The sequence below is a fragment of the Cyrtonyx montezumae genome, unplaced genomic scaffold (assembly GCF_038088225.1).
Source record: "Cyrtonyx montezumae isolate F1298 unplaced genomic scaffold, pur_monq_1.0 scaffold_76, whole genome shotgun sequence".
NCBI lineage: Eukaryota > Metazoa > Chordata > Aves > Galliformes > Odontophoridae > Cyrtonyx > Cyrtonyx montezumae.
In genome coordinates, this window is record NW_027072085.1 from 146,478 (window position 1) to 162,555 (window position 16,078).

Here is a 16,078-nt window from a genome sequence, read left to right on the forward strand (position 1 = left end):
GGCTTGACATAGGGGTGGGGGGCTGTTTTTGGGGTGGGGGGGGCAGATTTTGTCTCCTTGGGCTCTGGTGTCCCCTAAACCTGATCGCTACCTGGGGCCTGGTATCACCCCCCCTTGGACTGGTGTGCCTTGGATCCAGTGCCCCCCCCACCATGTGGCCCTCCTGAAGCTGCTGTCCCCTTAGGTCTGGAGTCCCCTAAACCTGGTGTCTCCTCCCATGGGGCACGGTGTCCCCTGTACTCTGGATCCAGCGGTCCCCTTAAACCTGGTGTCCCCGCTTGGGGACCTAGTGTCATCCCTAGGCCATGTGTCCCCTGGGGATGCTGATCCTCAGAGCCAATGCCCCCCCCCAAGGTGGTCCAGTAGCCACCCTGGTTCTGCTATCGCCCTGAGGCCTGGTGCCGCCCCTGAACCCAGCGTCATCCCCAGCTCTGCTGTGTCCATACCCAGTGTCCCTTGGAACAGCGTCCCTCCTGGACCTGCTTCTGGTGTCCCTCATGGGCTTCAGTGTCCCCTCTTCGGGCTCAGTGTCCCTTAGTCACAGTGCCTCTTGCCTGGACTTGCATCTCCTCCTGGGCTTGGTGATCCCGGTTCCCTGAGCCTGATGTCCTCCCTGGTCCCTGCATCCCCTGGTGCTGTCCCAAGCCCCACGCGGTGACCCCCTACCCAGGACCCCATAAAGATACCTGGAGGCGGAGCTACTCCTGACCCCGCCCCTTTTCCCGCACCTACCCCGCCCCCTTGGTCCGCGCCCTGAGCCCCGGTGCCTTTAGCGTAGCCACGCCCCTTACACTAAAACCACGCCCCTTGCGCTAAGGCCACGCCCCCTCCTGTGCCCGGTGGTGGTTTCCGGTTCCGGGGTGCTCGGAGGTGAGCGGCGGTGTCGCGGTTTCACGGGGTCCCGGTGGTTCCTGGGGGAAGGGGAGATCCCGGGCCGGTCCCGTCCCGTCCCGCAGCGGAGCCCCTCGGCTATGGCGAATCACGTCCGCTTCATCGGCCGCACCGTCATGGTGCAAAATGGCAACGTGGATGCGGCCTATGGGGCGCTGAACAGGTGAGGGGCTGCGGGTGGGCGCGGGGCGGGGGGCACTGAGCATCACGGGGGTCTGGGGCAGAAGGGATTTCACGTTCTCCCCCACCCCCTTCCTCAGATCCGCCGTTTGCTGTGGGTTTGCTGCCCCACAGCAGCTTCGGGGGCCCAAGCTCCCACCTGTGGCCTTGGGCGCTTCCAGGGATGGGGTATCCGCACTGCGTTGGGTCGGGGTTTCACTTCTCCCTCTGGGTGAGGCGTCAGTGTTCTGCCCCTCCTGCTCCTGGAGGCAGTGAAGCTGAAGGAAGATGATTATGTCCAAAATATACAGCCCCAGGGACACCCCTACGTGCCCAAATTTATGACAAAGGCTCCGATCACTCTGAGGTACCCCAGAGTGTTTCATTGTGCCCTAGAAGCTTTCTGGGACCCTTCTTTGTGCTCCTGAGCACTCTGAATTATACGCAGAGCTCTTCAGTTTGCTCTAGGGCACTCTGCAGGCTTCCTAGTGTTCCCAAATTCCTGGCGAGGGCACCCTAGACAACTCCTTGAGCACTCACTGCTCTTTCTGGGTCCTGTAGCAGAGTGCTGGTGTTAGGTCGCTTCAAAGCAAGGCTTTTCCTGGGCAGCTCTGAGTCCTGACGCTTCTCTTTTCACAGCAGCACCTTTCTCCTTACTGCATCCCACTCCTGGTTGTGTTCTCATGGAGTCAGATGCGCTCCCAGTGCTGCAGTAACCTCGGGATCCTGCAGCAAAAGGAGCATTTCAAGTCCTTGCAGCCCCTCAGGTGCAGCGAGGAAGAAGCAATGTCTGGAGTGCGGTGGTTGTAAAGTTTGGGAGCTGACAGCAGATCTTTGCATTCTGCTGCCACACTCAGGGATCACTGCAGAGCTCAGCACGGAGGAAAACTCAGTTATTGCAAAATGAGTTTCATGGGATGGGCAAGCAGGTTGCGCAGAGAGGGGGGGGATAATAAAGGATGTGAGCTTTCATCTAAAAGTGCAAAGAGCAGCAAGAGATGATACAGCAGGCACAGGGCTCAGTGAGAGATAAAGGCTTAAAAAGCAGCTGGGCTGTGGGCAGTCCAGCAAGTGTCAGCGAGAGCACACCGGTGGGGAGGAGGAGGAGGAAGAGGATGTGACCGTGATTCTCCGGTGTCCCCTTCCCCGCAGGATCCTGTCACAGGACGGCATCATTGAGTCGGTGAAGCGGCGGCGTTATTACGAGAAGCCTTGCCGCAAGAGGCAGCGCCTGGCCTACGAGGCGTGCCGGCGCGTCTACAACACGGAGATGGCACGCAAGATCTCCTTCCTCTCCCGCAAGAGCCGCACGGACCCCTGGCTGGGCTGCTAGCGGGGCCGTGGCCGTCTGTCCGTTGGGCGGTGCGTTAATAAAAGCTGTGTGCAGCTCTTTGGTTCAGCCGCGCCCGGGTGTTGCAGTCAGAGGAGTGGGGGGAACCCTGGTGGGCGTGGGTCGGGGGCTGTGGGGCCCGGTGGGTCCGTCCCGCCCTCTCGTGGGCGTTTCTTTCCGTGTGGGGCGCGCCTTTCTCCACCGGCGGTTTCCCGCGCTTCCGTGTCACGTGAGGGGGGCGCGCGGCTTCGCTTCTTTCCTTCGCGTCCTTCCCGGCAGCCCTTAGGAGGGCGGGTGCGCATGCGCAGCGCGGCCTCGGCGGCCGTTTCCGCTTCCGCCCCGACGTGCCGTCGCCGTCAGGGCCGCAGTCGCCGTTCGGGCCGGGGCCTGCGGGGGCCGCGCCCCGCCGCGGTGAGGGGCCGGGGAGAGGCGGGGAAGCCGCGGCCGAGGGGAGCGGGGCGGGGAGACCGCGGCCGAGCGGCTCTGAGGGAACGCGGGGCCCGGCCGTGACGCGCGGCGGCGAGGCGAGGCGAGGCCCCAACGCCTGGCCCCGGGCCGGTTTGCACCGCCGATGTTTGTGCGCTTAAAGCCGGGGCTGCGGGTGGGGCTGAGCCGACGGGGCTGAGGCAGCGAGCGCCGCGGGAATCAGTTAAGTCGAAGTTAATTGGAGCCGTTAATTTGAGCGGTGTGTGGGACCTGCGGGGCACCGAAGGGCTCCGTTTGTTGTGGGAGCAGCGGTTTTACGTTACCCGTACTTCGGGAAGCAGCGTAGGGGCGAAGGGCGGTGGGGGCATCCGCATCGCCGTTCCCGGCCCCGTTTTCTGCTCCTTACGTGCCCGCGAAGTCCCGTAGAGCTCCGAGCACCGACGGCTGCAGGAGTTGCCCGAAGATGTTGATTTGGGGGGGAGGGAAATGCCGTTGGAGCGGTTGTTCTTTCTGGGTCCTTAACTGCATGCAGAAGTTGAACAGGAATGAGAAGTTTAAGCCAAGTGCAAACTATTTCAGTTTAGCCTTCCTGAGCAAGCATGCAGAAAGCTGTAATTCATCAGCAGTGCTGGTATGTCGTACTGATCGATTATGTTTGCACCTTGACTCTCAGTTAACTTCATCCTGACTTATGTATTTCAAAGTCTGGACTTACTGATGAAATGCTGTAATTTTTTGGGCTGTATTTGATGCTGTTGTTTAATGTGCCTCAGTGAAACTCACGGCAGAAAATGCAGGACTGCAAGGTGCTCTCAACCTTCTCCCTGCAGGTTATTAGGGACTGTCCACCTGAAGCATCTCCCCCGTGTTGCTCTTTCAGACCTGTGGGTTTACTTCTCTTGGCTGTTTTTCAGTCTCTAAATTGAGAAGCACTTTGTTGCAGCATCCAGGATCTTTGTTCTGAGTTTTCAGAGTGATAATTATTTCAGGTGCTGTTTGATTTAGTTTTAAACAGACCTGTTAAGGTAAAGGCTCTGTAAGGCTTTTCCTGTGGGCAAGAAATGTTGAGGTCAAACATATTTCCTTAAGAAGATTTTCTCCTGTTTCCAGATAAAGGAGACTTGGTTTCCTAATCAGATTAGTGCCTGGCCGTGTAATTAAACGTTATTGCATCCACTTCATTGCAGCTTATGTTAAAAGTGCAAGAACTACTAATGATTGACAGTGAGAAATTATTGTCTTGGATCTGTCATTTGGAATCAGGCTCAAGAGAAGCCAGCAGGGAAGGGCAGCGTTGCTGATCTGCTGCTTTAAGCAGCACACCCTGAGGCAGTCAGGCATGTGCTGATCATTAAGTATCAGTAAACCTGTTGCCTAAATGAGATTGCTGACTTACCCCTGGGCATCCCTGGACGTTACTGGGAGGCAGTCTGCAGGGAGGGGCTGGGAGTGTGCCCAGTTGTTGGAGAAGCTCACAGGAAAGGGAAGAACTCAGGGTGACCCAGGTACGTGTGAGGTGTTTCTGTATTTGAGGCATTGCTTAGCTGATGCTCTCCTGATACAGTTTGGTTTGTGGAGCATCAGTAAGTGCACTGGCGTGCGTGTAGCTGACAGCTGCCCCAGGCTGTGTTAGCATGAGAAAACAGGCTGAAGCAACACTAAGACCAAGCTTTTCTCCTCTTGTTCATGTGAAGCTGTGTGGAAGTGGCTCTTGATATACAGGAGCTGGAACACGCTTGCCTTTCATTCTCCAAGTTCTCTTAAGGGAAGGGTGAAATCTGTGAGCAGAGTTTTTCTTCTCAGTCTGATGCTGCATCTTGTCCTTTTTGCCTGAGACCTCTGTGTGGCACATGTAATTTTAGCATGTGTTTTAAAAATAAGGGAGTCAAAATAACCTCCAGCAGTTTTCCCCATCTGTAAGCTCTCTCTTTAATGCACCAAAATAATAAACTGATGCTTTGCTTTTATTAATCTCTGGTGGTCCTGTTTGCTTTCTTTACAGGTACGAGCAAGATAGCTAAGTTCAGCTACTAGCAAAAATGTCACTCTCCAAAAGGGAATTGGATGAGCTGAAGCCATGGATCGAGAAGACAGTGAAGCGAGTGCTGGGTTTCTCCGAGCCCACTGTGGTCACTGCAGCACTGAACTGTGTTGGGAAGGGCATGGACAAGAAGAAGGCAGCCGGTATGTCCCAGCCCCAAGCTTGTGTTAGAAGCAGACAGACCCCTTGACAGAAAGAAACGTATACATTATGCACATGAGAAACAGATCCTGTTCTGAAATGAAACAGCATGTGTTGGCATCACCCATTTCTAGATGTTGTGTTGCATTTGAAGCAGCCTCAGGTCAAGTTTAAGCTCTTTCCCTCCACCTCTGGGAGGCTGAGCTCGTGCTGCTGGTGTGCACTGCGTGGCAGGTTGTGGTTTTGTTGCCACTTGAGACTGTCAGTGTCTGGGAGATGGATGCCATCCGTGCAGATGTGAAGGCAGATTTGTGTTGAACTGCTTTTATACTTAAAACCAAAACTAAACGAACCCTGGAGCTCTGCTGTGTACTTCTGTGATAGGGATAACTGTCAGCCTGGATGAGGCAGAGGTGAGTACATGCAGACAGGTGAGACGAGTTCAGAAGTTTTGGGATATGTCACAGAAACAGATAAAATTAATTTAAAATCTATTTTTTCACTTAAAGGAATTTAAAATTAAAATCTCTATTGTTTTGTTGCTTGTTTACCATTAGAGCTTTATATATTTTTTTTGTCTAGTGGAGTTCTGTACTCCAGTACAATGGGTTTAAACTTTTGACACAGGATGTCCATTTATTTGCCCTTTGTCTTAACTCCAGATGTCAGCATCTGCAGATCCCAGAGGTTTCTTGAGCCCTGGTTGCATTAGTCATGTTGAAATCACCTTAAAAAAAGTATTTAATGGCTTTGCAGAGGTCTCTGTGAGTTCTCTGTTCTCCCACTCATCCTGAGCAGTGGATTCTGCCATTTACACAACTCTTCTTCCTTCTCAGACCATCTCAAGCCCTTTCTTGATGACTCCACACTGCGATTTGTGGACAAACTTTTTGAAGCAGTGGAGGAAGGACGAAGCTCCAGGCACTCAAAATCCAATAGTGACCGGAATCGAAAGCGAGAGCTAAAGGTGAGCCAAGGACTGATTATTGATTATGGTTTTCTGTTGTTTGGTGGCTTTGGAGGCAGCACTGGTACTCTGTCACACTTTCCTCTTCCAGAGAGGTACATCTTATTATGCTTAAAGTTCAAGAGAAAAGACCCTTCTCCATGATGAAGTGTGTGAGCCTTTACCTTTCAGTTCTCTTTACCTTCTGACAAGGTAGTGGAGCACTGTCCTTGGTGGTGTCAAGGGTGGAAGCGTGGGCTTTTGATTTCTTTAACCATCTGTGCTAGGCTGTGCAACGAAGCAACTCCAATAGCAGGGCTCCATCTCTGCTTCTTCTCTTACTTGTTGCAATTGCATTTGGCAGTCCTGAGTCTTGACTGCCTTGCAAGCTGGCAGCCTGGGGTAGAGTGGTCCCACCTCATAGTAACTTCTTATTCCTCTTCCTTGATCTGACGAGCCATATTTCAGCCTGCCAGCTGATGGTGCCCTTTTGCAAGTGAATGGGTCTTTCTGTGGTGAATGATCTGATGGGTTTTCATTCTCTTTTCCACCTGGAATCCTCAAGAGGGCAATTTTGGCAACCTCTTTCCCCCCTACCATAGCCCAAGGTTGATTACAGCAGGGATGTGTAATCAACACATCTGGTGTTTCTTCCATCTGACGTTTGTCTGGGACGGGGAAGGCTCATGTATCCAAACCTGTTTTCACCTCCTTTGTTCTCTTGAAGACTTTACTCGCCACCTTCTGGAAATCCATTTTTTTCATCACTCGCATACTGAGTTTAAAAGTGGCTACTCTACATGCTGTTCCCTGCTTACAAAGTAAGTTTCCCTTGACTTTTTTTCTGAGGTTCCTATTTTATGGTAAACTGTATTGCTCTGTAAGTTTGTTTAGTCAGCACCTAACCTCAGTTACCTGGAATAATCCTTTTCAGATTTCAGTTTGTTCCTCCTCAGATGTGTTGGGAGACAGTTGCCTTCGCTCCCCATTTCTATTAGGAACTGTTGCTTTTTCTTTCACTCTCTGGAGGAGGTTTTATCAGAGAAGGGCCTCCTCTAGGCTTCAGATACGTTCATCCTTTAAGGACTGTGTGTTTAAACTGTTTCCATCCTGCCAGTTTCAGTACAGCCTAAGCAGCAGTAGTGCAACCTCATTTAGTGACCTGGAGAGGTCTGAATTTTGGGTGTCCCAGTGAATGTTGCAGCTTAAAGAACTACAGCATTCTGCAGCTCTCTTGGTCAGAACAGCGGTACCAATAACCAAATATTTCTGTTCTGTGGTTCCATTTTAACTTGGGTTTTAGCCCGGCACACAAACTTGTCATGCCACACTGCCACTAGAAGGCAAGATTTTGACTAGGCTGTTTTCTCCTAGCTGTGCCCCTCAATGCTTTTCCTTCTGACCTCTTGGGAAGGTGGCAGGGAGATAGTAACATCATGCATCATATTGCTGCGTGGCACTCTGTGGTGGTAAGACCTCAGACCATTGTAGCATTGTAGGGAGATTTGAACCATCCTGTGGCACTGCTAACATGCACAGATCCCACGTTTCTTCAGAAGTTAAGTTCAGAATTGCCTGTTCTTGCACTTGGCCTCAAACTGTCTCGTCCTCTCATCTTCCCTGTGGCAGTGGCCAGTGCACTGCAGAACAGAGGGAGGGAAGGGAGCAGCATCCTGTTGCAGCCTGGCAAGCTGTCTCACACTGCACATTGAGGCAGGGACGTGGCTGGGTATGGGGCTGGTGGCTTTTCTCCAGTGAAACATCTGCTTGGACCCCATTTAAGGGCTGACCACCACTGGGGAAGGATCTCTGGTTGGAGATCCCTCCCCTGTGGAGTTATCAGCGAACCTCAACCTTCTGGAAAAGGTGAGTCTATCTTTATTCACTGGTTGTCTCTTTACCATCCAGATAAGCCTAGCAAAATATACCATCTATTTTCTCTGACTACCACTCTTTTGGGTTATTCGGCCTACACCTACATGACCAGAGATGGTTGATGGTGTTCTTGGCTTCTGAGCTAGCCCTAAGCAGTCCTGGGACGCAGCAGAGCAGACCTATCCTCATCTCTTGGTTCCTGGTATGGAGGCAAGCATCTGGCCTGCCTTCTCATCAACTTTATCTCTGGAATTACGTATTTTGGAGGTCCTTCATCAAGATCTGTCCTCACCCTGCTGTAAAGCAAAATCACAAAATCGTAGGGGTTGGAAGGGACCTCTAGAGATCATGGAGTCCAACCCCCCTGCCAAAGCAGGTTCCGTACACCAGGTCACACAGGTAGGCGTCCAGGGGGGTCTTGAATATCTCCAGAGAAGGAGACTACACAACCCCCCTGGGAAGCCTGTTCCTCTGTCACACGTGTGTCACTGGAACAGACTTCCCGGGGGGCTTGTGTCATGCGTGTGTCACGCAAATGGTTGAGTAAAGCTGTCAGATCATGAAGCATCAGCATAGAATGACTTTTCCCACCAGCACTGCAGGTTTCGGAGTTGAATTTATACTTACACACTAAGGTTTGTAGCATCAAGAAGTGGATTAATTCAGGATGCTACTTACTGGTCATATTAGCTGTCTTCAGCGTTCTGGCTGGCCTTCCTTCTCTCTCCTTGGTTAACTCTTGTGGGGTAGGTCATTGCTTGGGAAGTTTCAGGAACTAAAACGTAATGGTTTACACACTTTATACTGTGGGCAAGTCCTTTCTCTTGAACTTATAGGTTTTCCAAGAAGTACCTGTGTCTGGATGAGGATGTGTCCTTGTAGAATATGAACCATTATAGTGAAGAAAGGATTTCAACTAACGCTTACAACTGGTTTGTATATTTTCATTTCCAATAACGCTCTCACACACGAAACAGTAACACAATTGCATGGACAAATCCAGTTCACCATACACAAAACTGACTAAGTGAAATCCGTGGCCACCAACACACAGGTTGGGGAGCACTTGAATGGCACGTGTTCCCAGTTCCCCAAGCACAGAGCTCTGTGCAGAGCACACTTTTGTTTTGTGAGGTGGATGCTTAATGCAAGTCCATCGGTGTGATCAGTGCTCCACTTGCTCTCTGAATTGTGCTTTTTAAAAGCATCTAAGCACCTGGCTCCGAGCTGGAGTCTGCTGGGTCAAGCTGTGAGGAAATGCTGCAGGTCTCCCCCTGCCTAAAGGGTCTGGGACTGTGTTCTCTCTTTGGTCAGAACGCAGTAGGGTGGAGCAGCTTCTGCTTTCACCTCCTCTGAATGTGATTGAAGATACAAGCACCCTTAGGGCGTGGGTCAGGTTAGCTTGTGTGCAGGATATCTCCATCTCTGAGTAGCTGAGTGAGATCTTACATTTCCTCAGTTCCTAAAATCCCATGACCACCTAGGACAGCAGTGGTGGCTTTTACACAGGTATGTCCCTGGAGTGTCTCCTGTCCTTTAAGCTACTGGATGGATCATCAATGCTTCTCTTGTGGGGAACCAGGGCACAGACTTGATATGGGAGTAGCAGTTAGGTCAGCCTGTGAATGGCACCCTGGAAACTCAGACAGTGCAGTGCTGACCTTTCAGTGCTGGATTTCCTTATCTTGGTGGCTTCTTGTCCTAAAACAGTGTTCATGATGGAAATTCTTTGCTTTTAACCAGATTTGTTTTTTTCTCCTTTTACTTCAGGATGTGTTCGGTGATGATTCTGAGGTATCCAAAGAATCTTCTGGTGTCAAGAAACGGCGCATACCGCGATTTGAAGAGGTTGAGGATGAGCCTGAGGTTATTCCAGGCCCACCATCGGAAAGCCCAGGAATGCTGACCAAGCTGCAGGTCAGTCTGACTGGACTGTGTTACATCAGCTCTGTCTCCAGAACAGTGCTGTCTGCTTCTGAGATCTTGAATCCTCATACAGTTTAATGTTTGTTTTATCCTGATTCACAAGCTGTACAAGCAAATGGCAAGCTGCTTCTGACTGTCCTTTGTTTGCTGTAGTTGCTGCCTGTGTTCTTTTCACAAAGCTCACTGCCTCTTGTGAATTGGGCTAATGACAACACGGAGTCTTCAAGTGGGGAAAAGTTTGGATGTTCTCTTACAACCTGCAGTAAACAAGAGGAGAGAGTCACAGTAGACAGTGCCTGCACTGTTAGATTCCTTTATTAGAGCTGGTGGTGATCAGTTAAAGCAGTTTGATACAATGCTTTTCTCATTAAGCTGGCTTGAACTCATTTGCAGCTGTAAAGGGGTGTAAAAGGATGCTGGTGACCCTTTCTCTCCTTCCAGTAAAGTGAAAAGATTCACCATCCAATTTTGTTTCTGCAGATCAAGCAGATGATGGAGGCAGCCACCCGACAGATCGAAGAGAGGAAGAAGCAGCTGAGTTTCATCAGTCCTCCGACACCACAGGTAGCTGCTGGAATTAGCAGGCTGCTGTGTAGCACACAGCTATGACACGTTGACCTGGATGTGTTAGAACAGCTGTGTAACAAAATTTATTTCTCTGTCAACAGCCAAAAATTTCTTCTTCATCCCAATCGGAACGTCTCCCCATCGGCAACACGATCCAGCCCTCCCAGGCAGCAACCTTCATGAATGATGCCATTGAGAAGGCCAGGAAAGCTGCCGAGCTGCAGGCCAGAATTCAGGCTCAGCTGGCCTTGAAACCAGGGCTTATTGGCAATGCCAACATGGTGGGGTTGGCCAACCTGCACGCCATGGGGATCGCACCGCCGTGAGTAGCTGCTGTTCCTCTGAGCACTAATCCTGACCATGGAAGTGCCAGAGTGTTGGTAGAGGGTCTGGCCAAAGGGTTTCCCCAGTGTACCATTAGTTCTATCAGATTTAGGGGCTGCTGAATATGTTGCAGAGGTGAAGTGGAGGTTACTCCTTCCCTGACTAACACTCAACTTCTGCACATGAGTCCTTTCTGGCCATGTAGATGAGACCTGAACAGTACAAAGAAGCCACTCAGAAATTTTAAATAAGTTATAGGTGTGATGCTCACTATGGGAATACAGCTCTCAAATCCTTTGGATTAATACTATAGTCACACTTTAATGTATTTGTTTTGCCACCAGGAAGGTGGAATTGAAGGATCAGACCAAGCCTACGCCACTGATCTTGGATGAGCAAGGCCGAACTGTTGATGCGACTGGTAAAGAGATTGAATTGACTCACCGCATGCCAACCCTAAAAGCAAACATCAGAGCTGTGAAGAGAGAGCAGTTCAAACAGCAGCTTAAAGAAAAGCCCTCGGAAGATATGGAATCGAACACTTACTTTGACCCCCGGGTCTCCATAACCCCAGCCCAGCGTCAGAAACGCACCTTTAAGTTCCATGAAAAAGGCAAATTTGAGAAAATTGCCCAGAGGTTGCGAACGAAGGTATTTGGGGTCTTGCCATGCTAACTGACCACACAGAAATGAGGGTTTGGTTCAGGATGGGAGCTGACTCTGCTCTCCTGGGATGTGAAGGGAGCTGTGTTCACTTGAGGAAGAAGTCACCCATCTCTTTTTTTTTTTTGTCAACTTCCTCACTTGACAAAAGACAAAATCTGGTGGTTCGTTGTTGTGATTTGTTGGCTTTTTTGACAAAGGATTGAAAACTTCCAAGGAGAATAGATAGTTCTCTGTCCGAGTCATCTTTCTACAGAGGTGATCACCTTAGAAGTGCAGATTTAAACAAATCTTGGTAAACTGCCCAAATCTGTGGAGAAAAAATGGGAGAGATGAGCTTCATTAGACAGGAAAGCCTGGAGATGTGATGCCCAGGGAGGGGTTATTTGGGGATCATTCTGTTCTCCTAGAAGGCTCAGTAATAACACCAAATTTTTAGCAAGTTTGTTAGAAAAAGCACTTCATCATGTGTTGCAAGGTTTCCTCTGCAGCTTGCTTCTGATTGAAATCTATATGTTTACATATTAGAAGATGCTCACATGCTGATGCTTTACTTGAACTTGTGCTATTTCAGAGTGACCTTTATGTGCCACTTTCCTCTCCTTGTTCTCAGGCTCAGCTAGAAAAGCTGCAGGCAGAGATCTCTCAGGCTGCCAGAAAGACAGGGATACACACTTCTACCAAGTTGGCTCTCATTACCCCTAAAAAGGAGCTGAAAGAAGGAGAGATCCCAGAGATAGAGTGGTGGGACTCGTACATCATCCCCAATGGCCTTGATCTGTAAGTATTTTACATATCAGGCTTCGATTGTTTTCCTGTGGGAGGAAGCTCTGGGATTTTCTTGGGGATAGTACGGGGGTCTCTGGAGCACTTTGGCAAATTAGGTTGGACACATCTACTTGAGCTGTTGAATTCTGCCACAGTCCCTGAGGTATGAGAAAGCACTGAGTTTGCTCCCAGGTCTGCCCAAGGGTGTTAGTTGGCAGCTGCCCTTCTCCTTTATCAGAGGCAGAGTTCCTCCACGAACTGAGGAGGTGCATTGCAGTTAGAGTGATTGCTTTGCCCCAGGTTGGTTGTGTGCTTTCTCAAGCACAAGTGCAGGTTACTCACAGGTCTCATTCACAGTTGAGTTGTGGCAAGCCTGTTTCCTAACTGAAGTGTGTGTGGATATTCCACTGGGGAACACATCTATGCTGCATGCCTCTGTTTTGTGCTTTGGGTAGAATGTTTTGCATGTCAGAGAGCTGCTGTGATTTGTCCAAGGGAAGTGTTATTTTTTTTCCATGGCTTGTGTTTAAGGGAATGCAGGAATCCAGGCTGGGAGGTTTGCAATGATGCCCAACTCTCTCCTTTCTAGAAAAGGCGGAACTTCTTCAAAGAAAGATGAATACTTTGGAATCACAAACCTCGTGGAGCACCCAGCACAGCTTAACCCACCAGGTACTGCACTCTGGTCTCAGACTTCGCCCTGTTTGGTTGACTAGATACAAAATACTCCAAAAGGCCAACACTTGGCAGGGTGAACCAGCATGCATGCCCCACGCTGACTGGTGTGTCTTATCCCTGTGAGGAAAAGAAATCATACGGAAGTAAATAGGAAAGTTCTGCAAAAGCAGCCAGAATTGGAAGGGAGAGTCTCCATCCAGAAAGTTGGTATAATGCTTGTTTTTCTCTTGCCTTGTCTCTCTTTGCAGTGGACAGTGACACACCAGTGACCTTGGGTGTTTATTTAACAAAGAAAGAGCAAAAGAAGTTACGGCGACAGACTCGGAGAGAAGCTCAGAAGGAGCTACAGGAGAAAGTCAGGCTGGGCCTGATGCCACCTCCAGAGCCCAAAGGTAAGTAACAGCTACAGCACACAGCGAACAGGGCTGAGGTTAGCTGCCAAACTGTGAACGTGGTTGGGAATTGCAGCAGGAGTGCATGTATCAGTGTGCATGTCAGTATGATCTGATCCCTGCACAGTTATATAAGCCTGTGGACGTGCTGGGTGTTTCTGTGAAATAATGACATGTCGTTGCCATCCTTTATGGCAAAGGAGTCCGATGGGAACCTCTCTCAGTTCCTTTCCCATTTTCCTTGCAGTAAGAATTTCCAACCTGATGCGAGTACTGGGGACGGAAGCTGTTCAGGACCCAACAAAAGTCGAAGCCCACGTTAGAGCACAGATGGCAAAGAGACAGAAGTAGGTGGCATGCTGTACTGTCTTTGTTTGTCCTTTCTGGGTGGACTTTGTGGTGATGCTGCATTTCTTCCCAGAGAATGAAGTTCCAGAACTGATGTATCAAAGCAAGAGCAATTTGATTTGTGTGTTTGTGTTCGTGTGTGCTGCTCTTGCAGTTTATTTCAGCTGTCTTGAATGAAATTCCCACGGCCCTGAGTGGGGATTTGTGTCTGAGGGATCAATTTTGGGCATTGGAAAGTGGCTTTGTGTCCTGTATTAAATGAGTTTCCTACTGTGATGATGATTGACATGACAGTTGTTATTGGTGATGATGGTTAGGGAAGAATTGAACTTGTGACTGAATTAGAAGGGCCTGTGTGCTTTTAATTCAGGAATCTGGGTGGAATTCGGAGCTGTTTTGGGATCCATCCAGTACTTAAGGATCTGTTTCAGTGTGGTAACAGATACACTGTAGGCTTTTTGCTTATTGCTGAGTCTTTTTGTGTCCAGAGCTCATGAAGAAGCAAATGCTGCAAGAAAACTGACAGCAGAACAACGAAAAGCGAAGAAGATTAAAAAGCTTAAAGAAGATGTTTCACAGGGAGTTCACATAGCTGTGTACAGGTGAGTGCTGAGCTGTGTGCTCTCGATGGATGTTTGTCCTTGTGTCAGTTTACAAACAGGCCCAAGAAATGCTCTGTATAAACGTGTGCCACTAAAGAGGAGTGTCCTTTAGCCTACTTGATGCACTGATGTGCAGAAATCTTAAGAGAATTTCAAGATCTAAATATGAGCTCTGTTTTTCCACAAACAGCACTATTTTTGTCCTGTCCTTAGGGTCAGAAACTTGAGCAATCCAGCAAAAAAATTCAAAATCGAGGCGAATGCTGGCCAGCTGTACTTAACAGGCGTGGTGGTTCTACACAAAGATGTCAACGTGGTCGTGGTAGAAGGAGGTGAGGATTCTGAGGCAGGTTATGATCACAGCATAATGTTAAAAAGCTTACTTTTGCAAAAGTCACCTGCATGTGAAAATAGCAGAGGGTTACAGAAGAACAAGGAAGTAAGGAGGCACTTTGAAACTCCTTTCATTGTGGTTTTAACGGCACTAATAGTGGCTGCAGAGGAGAGCACTGTAAGACAGATAGGAAAAACAGTATGTTTGATGTTGATGGGAAATGTATCTGATGTAAATCCATTCCGAGTCCAATGCAGTTGTAGTTTGACTGGAAGGGCCTGGCTGTGCTGTACTTGTGTCAGATCAGCTGAGCGTGCTCTGAAAGGCTTAGTTCAGCTTCTGCTGCTTTTTAAAATCTGAAAAATGAAGATTAAGGAACTGTTTGAATGTGAGTCTCACTTCTCCCCAGGCCCGAAAGCACAGAAGAAATTCAAACGTCTCATGCTTCATCGAATAAAATGGGATGAACAAACATCAAACACCAAGGGAGAGGGTAAGTGTGGAACTCTGGAGGGAAGAAGGTAATACCAGATCATGTTGTGGCTGTTGAAGTGGTGAAGCAGCAGTGGGGGGGTTCAGCAGGACTAGAGGTTGTTTTCTTTCTTTTCCAGATGATGATGAGTCTGATGAGGAATCTGTTAAGAAAACAAACAAATGCTCTCTGGTTTGGGAGGTGAGTGGCAGATCTGGTTTGGTAGGAGGTCTGGGAGCTTAGGCAGAGCACAAGTTAACCCTGCCTGACAGAATGGCTGGTGTTCTGCAGCTTTGTCTGAAATGGAAATCTACTGATCTGACCCAAACTGTACACATTTCTTAAACTGTAGCAGAACTACCCAGTGCAGGGTAGATACTCGTAACCCAGCAGTCAGCTTAATTGCTTGTGAAAACATTTATTCTCAAGTCCCATGAGTCGCTCAGTTTTATTTCAGTTACTTTCTCCCACAGACATGTTGAGATGAGTCCCTTTTCTCTTCCAGGGCACAGCAAAGGATCGCAGCTTTGGCGAAATGAAATTTAAGCAGTGCCCCACTGAAAACATGGCACGGGAGCACTTTAAAAAGCACGGAGCAGAGCACTACTGGGACCTGGCTCTGAGCGAGTCCGTGCTGGAATCCACAGACTGAGGGTGCTGCTGCCCCTGCACCCCTCTTCGTTTGAGAACAATACCTCGTGGGAACTTGGACGACCCCTTCCTCCCTTCTGGTCTCTGCAGTACAGCGAGTATGATTAAAGAAATATTTTTTAAAACAAATCAGTTACAGTTGTTTTCTGGATACATTCAGCTCTTGGAGGCACTGGTGCAAACCTGCTGGCAGCCAGGCTGCGCTGTAGTGTCTCCGACCTTCTCTGGGATTAATTGTTTTGGAGCAGAGGGGGGGAAAAATTGTTTTCAAAGATGTCTTTGTCCCCTCAGGAGCCAACCCGTGGCCTCAGCCTGAGGTACGAAGGCCTCAGCACTGTGCTGGAGGTGTGGGGGACAGAGGGTCGGTGTGGGGCAGCGTGAGGGGCGGGGAGGAGCACTTGGTGTTTGTAAAGCAGAGTAGGAGACGGGGACTTAGCCCACATCCTATATTTACATAATAAACTTTTTTGTAAAAGCTGAAGTCGCGTTCAGTTTGTGTGAATTTCTGGCGTGCTTTGGAGCAGCACCGACTGGGGACTTTGCT

General features: G+C 49.4%; 2 protein-coding genes across 3 annotated transcripts; both read left to right on the forward strand.

The window, feature by feature from the left end:
* Window positions 1-851: 851 nt before the first annotated feature.
* Window positions 852-2,391, forward strand: MRPS21 (mitochondrial ribosomal protein S21). The gene is made up of 2 exons (XM_065751615.1): window positions 852-1,054; window positions 2,203-2,391. Exons 1-2 carry the CDS (start codon window positions 972-974, stop codon window positions 2,381-2,383), a joined length of 264 nt encoding a protein of 87 aa, XP_065607687.1. The 5' UTR covers window positions 852-971; the 3' UTR covers window positions 2,384-2,391.
* Window positions 2,392-4,651: 2,260 nt separating this feature from the next.
* PRPF3 (pre-mRNA processing factor 3) lies at window positions 4,652-15,663 on the forward strand. Of its 2 annotated transcripts, none has more exons than XM_065751602.1 (15): window positions 4,652-4,990; window positions 5,825-5,955; window positions 9,580-9,726; window positions 10,216-10,299; window positions 10,404-10,624; window positions 10,971-11,277; window positions 11,903-12,069; window positions 12,647-12,729; window positions 12,984-13,127; window positions 13,375-13,474; window positions 13,964-14,077; window positions 14,291-14,409; window positions 14,821-14,904; window positions 15,023-15,084; window positions 15,389-15,663. In XM_065751602.1, exons 1-15 carry the CDS (start codon window positions 4,846-4,848, stop codon window positions 15,533-15,535), a joined length of 2,055 nt encoding a protein of 684 aa, XP_065607674.1. In that variant the 5' UTR covers window positions 4,652-4,845; the 3' UTR covers window positions 15,536-15,663. The 2 variants fall into 2 exon arrangements, with proteins under 2 accessions (XP_065607674.1, XP_065607675.1); XM_065751603.1 differs by lacking the exon at window positions 4,652-4,990 and adding an exon at window positions 8,646-8,741 and having other exon boundaries at window positions 5,871-5,955.
* The last annotated feature ends 415 nt before the right edge of the window (window positions 15,664-16,078 follow it).

What these genes read in the sequence shown, in the direction of transcription:
- MRPS21 (XM_065751615.1), top strand. Translation starts at nt 972, where the DNA reads ATGGCGAATCACGTCCGCTTCATCGGCCGCACCGTCATGGTGCAAAAT. An exon ending in GCCTATGGGGCGCTGAACAG is followed by an intron (nt 1,055 to 2,202) that starts GTGAGGGGCTGC and finishes CCTTCCCCGCAG; the next exon opens with GATCCTGTCACAGGACGGCA.
- PRPF3 (XM_065751602.1), top strand. Translation starts at nt 4,846, where the DNA reads ATGTCACTCTCCAAAAGGGAATTGGATGAGCTGAAGCCATGGATCGAG. An exon ending in TCAGTCCTCCGACACCACAG is followed by an intron (nt 10,300 to 10,403) that starts GTAGCTGCTGGA and finishes CTCTGTCAACAG; the next exon opens with CCAAAAATTTCTTCTTCATC. An exon ending in GTTCACATAGCTGTGTACAG is followed by an intron (nt 14,078 to 14,290) that starts GTGAGTGCTGAG and finishes TCCTGTCCTTAG; the next exon opens with GGTCAGAAACTTGAGCAATC.